This window comes from Clytia hemisphaerica, unplaced genomic scaffold, assembly GCF_902728285.1.
Source record: "Clytia hemisphaerica strain Z4C2 unplaced genomic scaffold, Clytia hemisphaerica genome assembly, whole genome shotgun sequence".
Lineage (NCBI taxonomy): Eukaryota > Metazoa > Cnidaria > Hydrozoa > Leptothecata > Clytiidae > Clytia > Clytia hemisphaerica.
Genome location: NW_027103851.1, coordinates 156,366 through 168,759, shown reverse-complemented (window position 1 = coordinate 168,759; position 12,394 = coordinate 156,366). Strand labels below are relative to the sequence as shown.

The 12,394-nt window shown below is 36.7% G+C and overlaps 3 protein-coding genes across 3 annotated transcripts; all 3 read left to right on the top strand.

Moving 5' to 3' along the window:
* Nucleotides 1–816: 816 nt before the first annotated feature.
* Nucleotides 817–1,920, top strand: LOC136807661 (cyanocobalamin reductase / alkylcobalamin dealkylase-like). Its single transcript, XM_067064255.1, has one exon. It carries the CDS (start codon nt 1,062–1,064, stop codon nt 1,791–1,793), a length of 732 nt encoding a protein of 243 aa, XP_066920356.1. The 5' UTR covers nt 817–1,061; the 3' UTR covers nt 1,794–1,920.
* A 121-nt stretch (nt 1,921–2,041) lies between these two features.
* On the top strand, nt 2,042–3,161 carry LOC136807660 (probable cytosolic iron-sulfur protein assembly protein CIAO1 homolog). Its single transcript, XM_067064254.1, has one exon. It carries the CDS (start codon nt 2,081–2,083, stop codon nt 3,083–3,085), a length of 1,005 nt encoding a protein of 334 aa, XP_066920355.1. The 5' UTR covers nt 2,042–2,080; the 3' UTR covers nt 3,086–3,161.
* Nucleotides 3,162–4,478: 1,317 nt separating this feature from the next.
* LOC136807659 (protein SERAC1-like) lies at nt 4,479–7,477 on the top strand. The gene has a single exon (XM_067064252.1). It carries the CDS (start codon nt 4,572–4,574, stop codon nt 6,468–6,470), a length of 1,899 nt encoding a protein of 632 aa, XP_066920353.1. The 5' UTR covers nt 4,479–4,571; the 3' UTR covers nt 6,471–7,477.
* The last annotated feature ends 4,917 nt before the right edge of the window (nt 7,478–12,394 follow it).

The window sequence follows — 12,394 nt, the reverse complement described above, 5'->3', positions numbered from 1 at the left end:
GGCTCAATCCTCAAATGGTAGAATTAGCTGTGACATTTTGGTTTTCATGTTATCAGATCCAGATGCTGTTTTAAAGCTTTAGAGCTAGCCTGAGTAATGCGGCAGCATGGTTTGAAACCTTGCTGTTGCTTGTTAGGTCTGGCAAAAAAAGGTTATGTATTGCACAAAAAATAATCAAAATATGACATATAGTTATTGTGTAAAGCATTTCGATTGGCTTATACAACACAATATAGTCACAGATGTTTACATTTCTAATTTTGTCTATTTGTCTATGCATTTTTTGCCTTTGAAGTAGATATTACAAATCCTGTCCAATCCATCCATTCAGTCGATGTTTATGATTATGGTGTCACAAAGCCAGAAATGGTTGCGTTAATTTGTTGTTTTGGTCTGTGAAATTTTATTGGGGCCCCAAATTGACATATACCGGGTGCATCAAAAAAAAGTATACAACTTTGTCGAGATATTGTGAGCTTCAGGATTTAAATTTTTTGTTCATTCTTTTTTTATCGCATAGAGGATGCTCCAACTTGAATTTTGAGCTATTATACATTAAATTTGAAAAAGTAGTTCGAAAGTTATTTCCAAAAAACTGACTTTTTTTCCATGTCGAAATTTCAAAAAATCATTAAAAACAGCAATCACGCTATAAATAAGACAAAATGACAAAAACACAATTTTATTGGCTTTTTGATTCTTTTTTCTCCTATCTTATATTTTGCAAACGGTTTGTCCATCTTATTTACACGTCATGAATATTTTCAACACCAGCAAACTAAATACAGACCCAAGTTTGACAAACCTGTATCCTTTTTTTTGGTCACCCAGTATTGTGCAGGTCTGGGAAACCAGGGTTGATAAAAACTTTGAGATTTGTTGCGTGGAAATCAAATGTTTGCTTTTGGAAATATGTGAAAAAAGGTTGCATAATACTTATTTGCTTTAAAAGTTCTTTAGGATGGTTTGTTTTTCAAAAAGTTAAGAAGTTTTGCACCTGTGAAAAAATTAGGTTTAATCCGGTTTTCAAAAGCTCAAAACTCTTTTTGATTGCATCTAGAATGCAAGTAGCCTCCCTTGGAAAAATTGAGGAAAACTTAAAGAAATATGAAGAATCAATTGGGTTGGAATTTCATCCATTTTGCATAGGATGGTATAATGACAGAGTTAGCGGGAATTTTAAATTGGACTACCCCAAAGATACACTTGCTTTTTGTGTAATAAGTACTCCAAGCTTTTTCGAAAAGTCGTTTTTACCTTTTGTCAAAAACCATGAGTTTTGTATGAACGATCCTTTTGACCAATGTATGATCAGCAATTATCAGAATATCAAAGAAGATTTTGATGCAGCTATAGATGTTATTCATGACTTTGAACTACACTCAAATCGGAGACCAAAAATTTTGACTCAGACTGCAGGTCATGTATCTGGATCAGCGTTTTATTACCAAAGGAAGGATGTTGTTGATGAAAATAGTAGGTGGAACGGGAAAAAGGTATTTGGTGTGAGTAACCACCCAAAATATGGTGGGTGGTTTGGATTTCGTGGAGCACTTATTTTCAAAAACCACTCAGCATCATTTCTGGAATATAAGGAACCAGAAGATCTTTTATCAAATGAAAAGAAAATTGAGCTGCTGGAGAAATTTAATTTTAGTTGGCAAGACTGGACTTTTCGTGATGTTGCTAATGAGAGTGGTGAGAGATACTCAGATTTACAAAAACAATATTTCCGATGCAAACCATCTGAGCGGAAAGAACTTTTGAATGATTTTTTTCTTGAGAAGAGCTAGGCACTTTTTTTTTTATTAATATATATAGAGCTTGACATTTTTATAATGATACTAAAATATTTATGATGAAAAAAATAAACACACACACACAAAATCATTGACAATATAGATGAATGCTCAAAACGAATATTTTCTTTTTGTTTGTATACTCCTCTTGTCATTTATCTCTGTTTTGTTTATATGTTCTCTAACGTTTTTAGGTTGTGTGCTTTTTTCTTCAATATTTACAAAAAATAACTGTGTTGTCTTATTGCAGTCCTTATAGTTCTTTTGGTTCATTTTTCAGCATGATTATCAAACCAGTTCAAACAATTGATAAACACCAAGAACGTGTTTGGTGTGTTGCCTGGAGCCCAAAAGGAACACTACTAGCATCCTCTGGTGGTGATAAAACAATAAAAATCTGGGGCAAAGAAGGTGAAGAATGGACTTGTAAAGAAACATTGGATGACCAACACAACAGAACTATTCGTTCTATATCTTGGTCTCATTGTGGTAAGCTGTTAGCAGCTGCCAGTTTTGATTCAACTGTATCCATTTGGGATTGCAGCAGTGGCGAATTTGATTGTGTTGCCACCCTTGAGGGTCATGAAAATGAAGTTAAATCAGTTGATTGGAGTGTGTCTGGATCTTACTTAGCATCGTGCAGTCGTGATAAATCTGTTTGGGTTTGGGAAGTAGCTGATGAGGATTATGAATGTGCTAGTGTTCTATCCAAACACACACAAGATGTGAAAAAAGTTGTATGGCATCCGCATTTGGATGTGTTTGCATCCTGTAGTTATGATGATACAATACGGTTATTCAAAGAAGAGGACGATGACTGGGAATGTTATGATACATTAACTGGTCACACATCCACTATCTGGTCCATATCTTTTGATAAATCTGGTAATCGATTGGTGTCATGCTCTGATGATGGTTCTATGAAGATCTGGCAATGTTATTTACCCAATAATGCTGAAGGGATCACTACTATTGGTGGAGATCCTACTTGGAAATGTGTTTGTACGCTATCTGGGTTCCATACTCGGCCTATCTATGATGTTGATTGGAATAAAGAGAATGGTCTTATCGTTTCTGCAGGGGGTGATAATAATATCAAAGTCTTCAAGGAAGACCAAAGTGCCGGAAATAAGAATGAACCAGTTTTTGAATGCGTTGCATCCGTAGATAGAGCTCATTATCAAGATGTCAACAGTGTCAGGTGGTGCCCGACTGATCCCACACTGGTTGCTTCATGCTCGGACGATATGAATGTTAAGTTTTGGCGTGTTATTGATGAGGGGTGATGATGTGAATTACTTTTTGGAAATATAATTTTTTTAATGTTTTGATAACCCAAAAAATACATTTTACAGAAATAAATTTTTTGATTTTATTCTGTGTGAGTTCTCGTGTGTTAAAATACAATGGGAGGAACAGATTTATTCAATATTCCTGAAACTGACTTATCTTTTCAAAAACTTTTCTTTCCCATGAAATTTGACAATAATTTTTTCTCACTATGTCACAGGAATGATTTTTCTATTTTCATGATTCGCATTTTTTCAGTCAAATTTAAAGAGAGACAATATTAAAAAATGTTTACATAATTAATTGGTATCATTATTCAGTATCGTATGAAATAATGGCATGTTGTGGATATATTTTACGCAGGAATCTGTCAAGGAACATTTTAAGAGCAGCTCCTCGGTCATCACATACATTGGTTAGACTGTACAGTGAGAAGATTGAGAACACATGGAAAGATGGTGTTGTAGTTTATTCAACTTCTAAAGCAGCAAAACATAGAGTTAACAGTACGATCGGGCTGGAAAGTGAACGTAAAATTTCTTATAAACCTCTCATTATTGGTGCAATAACATTTACTGCATTGATGTATGCTATGTTTGTATATGATGGCGAAAAAAATGATGTTTTTATGCAGATCACACCGGAAAGTGTTAAGGAAAACTACTTAAAATCTATAAATCCTGACAATAAAATTGATGCCAAAGATGATAGTGATGAAAAGCAATGATTTTTGGATAGTATTTTGCTCTATTTTTGTTTGTATGTCATTTTATAGAATTTATAGATTATGCTACTTTTGAAAAATCATTCATTGTTGCGTCAGTTAGTTCAATGACCTTCCAAGCCGTTTTCTTGTTTGAAATGTCAATTTCCCTTATCACTCTCTTCAAAGAGAAACTCCCACAAAGTTTTACTCGATACAATTTACAAGTACTAGTTATTTACTTTTACCATAAATTTTTCTTATCAAATTTGATTGATCACTGAAAGACAGTCTTTTAAAAATCTGAAAAGTATGGGTTAGTCTATTGATTACGTAATTGTAAGAATGTTAATAAAAAATTCTTATCAGCAAATGAATACTTTAGTGATAAGCCATGTCTATTTTGATCACGTGTTTTATCTGATCCTATTTCAGCAGATAGAAAAAATATTTAAACTCTTACTTTTTATGAGATGTGAAAGAATGTCTGATAATCATATATAAGAGGCACTTTAAGGGAGTAAGAAAAATATTTTTTTACTGGTCAATTTTAAAGTAACTTTCTATATTCTGGATTTTTTATTTCGTGTTTTTTAAGATGTCACTGAAACGCACTTGCGATTATCTTTATATCAAAATTTTAACCGTAACAACTTGTTCTTTTATTTTTACAGAAAAATTGATAAAAAAAATAAAATAAAAAAAGGAGAATACAAAGTCGAGAAACTTTTTTTGCTGGTCCATACACCACACACTCACCAGACGTTGTCATTATCATCATGTTTGCACAAAAGTTGAAATCCAGTTGCAAATTCATTAGTGTCAGTTTTGGTTTCGTGACTGCTTTTGTGACACATCAATATCAACAAACGTTCGGTGAAAAGATAGATCAACATGTCAACAAGAACTTGGATGTTCTTCACCATTGGGTAGAATTGAGATCCAAAATGGCTTACGAGAAAACTGAATCATTCCTTATAAAGTATTGCCAGTGGCTGTCGAAATCAACTTTGTTTCATAAAATGGATATGACCTCATTGCTTATTTTCTTGGCTGAGAATCAAAACACAACATTTTTACATGGCATTTGTATTAAATTATTGTCAACTATTGAATTCCCACAGGACGTGGATATGGAGTATTATCTTAAGAAATGTGATTCCAACACATTGATTGGTTTAGCTAGATCACATGATGTTAACCTGAAATGGTTTTCAAATGAGGATATTTTACCAAGAGAGCTTACTGAGGAAAGTGGGTTTCAATTAAGTCGTGAAATCCAACAACTAATTCACGATATCCAGTCATCTTTAGAGAATGACGAAGACCCTGATAGCCAACCTCAATGCTCAACATGGCTTTTTCAGAAAGTCATCAACGAGCATTTACCAGATGAGCCAATACCAAATCTGATGAATGATTTATCTACAGGGCGTGATCACCATTCGTTGAGCCATGAAAAAACAGATGTTCTATCGACCAATATATTGTTTGATTATCTGAAAATCTTACGCCAGTTTACTGCTAATGATAAGGTTAGTTCCAATCCAGATTTAAGTGCATCTGTTCTTAACGTTGTTAGAGATATCGTTGCTTTTTATGACGATGAAGGCAACCCCGACCGAAAATCAGTGTTGGAGAAGTGTGGTAATATTGTTGCGAATCTCTCGTGTACTGATGCTAATCGAGAAGCTGTTATCCAGAGAGGATATCTACCGCTATTTATGAATTGGAAGTCGTCCACGGATAACACGTTGAAGATCGTAGCCGACCGCGCGCTGACCAACTTGGATTTTCAAACCAGTGTCAAGAAATTGTGTGATGGTATATATGTTTTGCATCCCAACTGTAGATCAGCAGATGAGGCGATTGTAGATGTTGTATTTGTTCATGGTATACAGGGAAGTCCTTTTCATACGTGGCGTCAAAGACAAGCTTTCGACCAAGCAATGTATACAGACTGCTGGCCTAAAGATTGGTTGCCGGAAGATTATCCGAATATACGAGTCATTGGCGTTCATTACGAGTCGTTTTTCTCCGATTGGTATTCTTCATGCCCTGTCGATAACGAGAAACGCTCGCTTGAAAATAAAGCAATAGCTATCAAAGAGAAACTAAAAGAATTCGGGGTTGGTGAGAGACCTATCGTTTGGGTAACTCATTCTCTGGGAGGGCTTATTACTAAACGGATGTTATCCTTGTCGAACTCCTGTGAAGACACGTCCAATTTCCTTTCCTCTACTAAAGGTCTCGTCTTTTACTCCGTTCCTCACCTTGGCTCGCCATTCGCTACAACGACCGGGCGTGCCCGTTTTGTGTTGTTTCCGTCAAAAGAGGTATCCGAAATTGAAGAAAATGCGGAAGGGTTGAAGAAATTGCATCAAGATTTCTCAGAATTGGCTAGGAAATTTAAAATCGAATGTTTAGATTTTGGTGAATCGAAACCGTATAAATTACCCTACGTCCAATATGCGCAAGTTATTGTACCGTCAACCTCATCCAATGTTGGTTACGGTCGGTTCATGTTGTTGGATTCAAATCACCAAGATGTGTGTAAACCAGTCAATAAGGTGGATCCAAGGTACTGGGAAGTTTCGGCAATGATAAGAAGGGTGTTACAAGAAAATGAGAAAACTGAAGATAATGAACTCTTCAAGTCGATGAGCACTGTAGAGTAATATGTCACGTGATTGTGAAACTTTTATTCATTTGCTCCAATTCAGGGGTATTATAATAAAGACTAGAGACTAGTATCATTTTATTTCATTTTTTTTGTCTCATACAGATAATGTAATTTGATACAAAGGCTATATTTTCTTGATTAAAACTTTTTGCGTATTTGGTAAAATCTGTTAAAATCATTCGAATTATCCAGCATCCACTATTTTTGATGATTTCTTTAAATCTGATTAAAAGTTTTTCCTTTAATCTTTGAATTGAAACCAGGGTAAATATTCTAGTGTTACTTGGTCTTGATGAATAATAATTGTAAAATTTGACAAATTGTCTTGAGTCTGAACTAAGCCCCAGAGGTTGATAACATTATTTCTATTCATCATTTAAAAAACTGAGCTTTACACAGACCCTTGAGACGACAGTCTCTCAATCTTGGTCAACCAACCGTTTTTGATTTGAGTTATAAGGATATATTTTTGCTGTATTTTTTGTTGTTTTGTGAAATAAAATTAACTGGGGCAAGAAGGGGTGGGGGTTCAATAATGAATAAAAAATGTAGAAAATATACCAGGGAGCTTATACGAATTTCGACCTGCAATAAGTTTTCTTTTCTTTTGTGTTTCCTCTTTTAACAAGCTTTATTTTTGTCAGCTGATCGCTAACTTTTATAGCTTAAAGAGAAGTTCGTAAAAGAAAATCGACACCATATAGAGACTAGATTTTGCTGGAAATATGGTCAGTTTGAAGGAATTTTTAGAACCCTGACTCGTTGAAATTGTTAAATACCATAAGTATATTTTATATTTATATTTATATTACTACATTATTTACAATAATGTATCCTTAAAATGTTGTAAATCAAATTTATTTTTTGTTATAAATAAGGTAACAGCTTTAATTTTATTTAAAAAAATCTAGTTTACCGGTACGCCTTTGTAAATAATACCGTTAGTCGCAATATTTATTCTGAACACAAAGAATTCTTATGAATATGTTACATTACTATGAACGGGGGCTTTTTCATATATGATGGGTTTAGTCGGAGATAGACCTCTTTTGGCTTTAATGGTCCTTTCCATTTTATACCTATACAGGGTGGTGGACGAGCTTTTCCAGGGGGTAATCCGAAGAAGAATTTCTTGGGGGTTTAAGGAAAGGTTTTCTATTTTTCCAGGGGGTAAAATACTTCCAGGGGGGGTAAAGACTGGTTTTAGTTCGTCCACCCTCACTTTAAAGGTGTGAAGAAGTATTTTTCCATGTTTTTTTTTTTGCAAATTTTGCCAATTTCCAGGGGTTGTCCACACATTTTTAAGAATTATTTCTTTTCTTCAAACGGTTCGTCCATTTTAAATGGAACAGCTAATTACACAATGGACTATTTGGATAATTTGACAATATTTGCCACCCTTTCCACTATACATAAACCAACTATGGACTTTATAGCAGCTTATAGCTTCCAACTTTATAGCAGACTTCAATTTTCCGGTTTGACCTTTAAAAGAATATAGTTGATCGAAATTTTACAAGAATAGGGCACTGCGGCGGGATCCCAATTATGAAATTTTACTACCCTAGAACTAAATCAAATATATTTCATTAACAGGTGAAAAATTTTCTACAGATTACTAATAGTTTTATGCTGCTTACAGCAACAATCATATCAGATGTACACTAGAACTAATAATATTTCCACGAATCAGTATCTATTTACACTCCTAAAATTTATGGTTTTCATTTTTAGTTAAAGTATAAATAAAAGAAAAATACTTCTACAAAAAACTTATGCTCCAACGAATTGTATGAAATTGTAGAAGAAGCGAAGAAACACTTTCATTTTCACGAATAACCAATATACAAGACACTGGGAATCAATTATGGATTTTCAAGTGCTTTTAGAGAAAACGCGTAAGTCTTATTTCGTTTAGTTTTACTTTTTTACATTCTGATCAGAGATTGTCTAGAGATTTTTAAAACACCCCCAATTCTGGAGATCCCCAGTTTTTTTAAATTTAGAAAATGATAGGCCGTTTCTGATACTTTCGGCTGTCGTACAATTGTTTTGTTTATTTACGCAGCTGCCATTGAGAGTTAAGGAAGGCGTTTTTCATTAAAACCCAGTTTACATGAAATAAAAAATCAAGTTTCTTAAGATATAGAAAAAAGGTTTCGCCCACAATCAGGCATTAATGGTTAATTCAAGATGGTAGACAAAAGTGACACCATACAGGCAGAATTGGCTAATAGCCAGGGGTTCTAAACACAACACCCCTGTCTCCATGACGCATTGAGAATTTTCCAAATTTTCATCGAGGTACATGATCTTTCGTCCATCACGGTCTATAAGTATTTTTGGACCTACCTCGGAGGTCCTTTAAATTAATCTACCGGGTGTGCCACAAATAAGTTACCCTCTTTGATTTGATATTGTAGGCAGTAGAAAAGAGATTTTTCAAAGATTGTTTCGGAATCATTCAGAGGAAAGCCTAACTTTTACTATTCAATTTACTTCATTGGTTCAAAAGTTATGTTCAAAAACCTAAAATGTCAGTTTAAAAATATGTCTTCGAAGCTTTCAGACCTTTGTTAATAGCTGGTGATAATCGTTTAATATAAAAAGTTTCTGGAAATTCTAATTGCCACCACGAAGTGCTATTAATTTCCTCAATGCTAAAATTATAAATAACAGCATGCTTAAATTACTCGAGAAACACATCAAATGATTTGTCAAATCATGGCTCTCATGACTTAAAACTTAATCTCAAAATTAGTACCTTACAAATTTTAAAATCTTACTGTGGTGTTGGTGGTTACTCACCATTTATTATAGTTGGACATCAACCAACAGGATCACTTCTTTATTTAATTATTCGACTAGAAGAACAATGTTAACCTGTGTTCACCTTTGAAATTGAGTTTGAGTGTGAATTTGAGATTCGTCATTTGTCATACAGAGGAATATTCAATGTTTTCCTATGATAAAAAGACCAATCTTAAAAACAGAACAGAATTGAAAGATCTTCAATTTTCCATGGCACTTATTTCGCGATTAAACCTTGATTTGTTTGAATTATTAAATTAATTTTTATTATTTTTTTTTTTTTCGAGTATGCAATATTATATTATGCATTATGTACAAATTTTACCTCATAAATAACTTCCAAGATGTTTAAAAAAAAGAAAAGAAAATCTATGTAAAAAAATACTAGTCCGGAGCCAGTCCCGGTATGGATCTTGATATTATCTCAAACGTAAGTAGTCAATAGTAATAATTTAGAAATTTTTCAATAAAGGAATTAAATTGCGCAAATAACCTCACAGTCACTCGAACTTTTCGTGAGTGAAGAGCTCTCCTCTGGTCTTTGTTCCATGGAGTTCTGCTGCCGCGGAGGCACAAGAGGACCGAACTCAATAGTGCAAAGTTCACCTTTCTTCTTACCCAAGTCGTTGTGACTGACAGGTTTTCGTCACGTTTTTCAGACAGAAGTTCACTAAGTCTCTTATAAAAACATTTTGTCTCTCTTCCCATGCCGCCCATGGCGGTGAAAACGATTGGCGTGAATGATCCGTGTTCGATTTGTAGGATACGGGAGCCGTACGTGCGTTTCTTTTCCCTTTCGTTGACATCGCATGCTTGGGAGATGCTGGAGTTCCTGAACCGTTTGGCGATTGGGTTGAAAACCCTTACGCCTTTTGGCCAGAAATCCAAAATCCCCTAGCAGCAATATCAAGACGGGCATTGTCTTGAGTGTTGGTAGATTTCATTTCAAAGTTCTCTCCTGACAGTGGAGTCAACGCTGGCTCAACTTTCACGTCTTTGCAGACTTGCGCCAGGAGGGACGCAGTAATGTCACGAATTTGGTTGTGGCGAAGAGTGACAAAGCCACCCTTCTTGCACGTCAGCGCGTGCTCCAAGTTGAACGAAGATCCACATACACAAACGTTTGGTAAACGATTTACTTGGTGACCGTATCGAATCTTGATCAGGTCCCAAAATGATTGCTTGTCGAGCTGGAAACCTTCGTCTTGAATGGGGAGTGTGGATAACCAGAGGGATGATCCAGGCTCGCGGTTGATTTCGAGGAGCTTTTTCATGTCGTCTTGTGATTGGTTCTTGATGTTTTTCCAACTTCTGTCGATGAGACTGTGTGCGTTTGAGTTTGAATGACGCTTTCAATTTCTTGATTTCATCTTTGTCGATTTCGTTTTCTTCTTGTTTGATAATGTTCTCACGGAGCTGTTCGGTGAGCAATTCTGAGTTTCGGAATTCGGATTCGGCCAGATCGCTGAACTTCGGAATTCCCAAACCACCTAGGCTTGGAGGGAGGGTAAACAACTCGCGCTCTACATTATTTGGATGAATTCCTCCTGTGATGGCTGGGATGAACTTGGTGGTGATGGTTTCGTCTAGCTTTGAGAGGTGGTGTTGAATGTTGGGGATGGTTCTCATGGTGAAGTTTAATTTGTGTTTGTAACCTGCCGTGAAGCAAGTGTAGGCTTCTTGAGGGGCGATTTTGGCAATCTCCGACAATAGCTCAATTTCGCCGATCCAGGTGCTGATCTTCTCAGTGACAAACTCATCGCGGTAGTCGTCTGAACCGATGGCAGCTCCGAGGTGTTTTTTTCCTTCGGTAGTGATGTGGATATTTGTGTCTTTGAATTCTTTTTGGGCTTGTTCTAGGTGTTGTGGTTTGACGATGATCCAAGTTTTGTCTGCGTGCTGGAAGTAGCCATATTTGGGGCCCCAGCGAAGTATCGTACCCCACATTCGTTTGAGCCCACGAATCGTACCGCCTCCGAATATGTCGTCAGCATATCCTGCTGCTCGAGTGTTGGTGTTACGTATCTCGCTAGCAGCGAAGAGAATCAAAGGGATTGTTGCGATAGCGTACAGCAGGCCGGCAATGGGATCACCCTGCGTGGTGCCTTCGGATGAACGGATTTCGACACCACCGAGGACGAAGAGTCTGGAGGGCGTATTGTAGCAATTGGAGGCAAATGTTGCGATTGAGGGGCAGATGACTTTTATGTTGTGTAAAAATGCTTCACGGTTGACTGCGTTGAAGGCGTTTGATGCGTCGACTAACATCACGGCTTCACACTCGTGTTTGTTGAATATCTCCCTGAGGGCGTGAATAGCGGCTTCACAACCTGCATCTTGGCCGGCACATACTTGCAATGAACCGACGGAATCGGTGATGTCTTGTTTGAGCAATCTTGATACTGTCTTGCCGATGATTCTCCGTAGTGTTTCGCCGATACCGATCGGTCTCAGGCCTGGGTTTTTGTTCAAGGGGATCAGCCGGCTGGAAAGGAAGGCTTCAAGAGATCCATCCGATTGGATAGTGGTGCATAGACGTTTCGTAAATTCAGCTAAAGACGTGCATAGATCGTTTGATTCGGTCTTAAAGCTGTTCGAACAAAGCATGCGTCGCCATCCATCGCCATCCAGTCCTGAAGGTCCTGCCCCTCCTTTTGTCCTCAATGCCGATTGTCTGATCATATCACCGTTGATTTCGTCGAATCTGACCGGGTGAAGTTTGATTGGCGTGTCGTCGAGGAGAATATCCGGATCGGCTGGCTCAGGTGGCGGATGTTTTTGTTTCAGCGCGTTCAATGTCGCATCATCGAGAGGAAGGATTCCGTTGCTCATGTTTTTGCTGAGTAGTTTTATTGCGCCGTTTACGTTGCCTTTCGACATTTTCTTGATGAACTCCTTTGTGATCTCTTTAACGGACGATCTATTGGTTTTAGACGACAGTAGGTGCCTTTGAATGGTCTCTCCTTCGTGTAGAAGATCGAAAAGGTCTCCCTTTTCCCATAGATCGAGGCGTTTTGAAAGTGCTGTTGCGTGCTCTTTAGATTTTGATTTGCGCGAAGGTTTCTGCAAAAGGAGGGCTGGCATAATCATGATTGCTTTCAGGGATAT

Bases quoted from the DNA above. Each gene is read 5' to 3' on its own strand.
- LOC136807660 (XM_067064254.1), top strand. From the start codon at position 2,081: ATGATTATCAAACCAGTTCAAACAATTGATAAACACCAAGAACGTGTT.
- LOC136807659 (XM_067064252.1), top strand. From the start codon at position 4,572: ATGTTTGCACAAAAGTTGAAATCCAGTTGCAAATTCATTAGTGTCAGT.
- LOC136807661 (XM_067064255.1), top strand. From the start codon at position 1,062: ATGCAAGTAGCCTCCCTTGGAAAAATTGAGGAAAACTTAAAGAAATAT.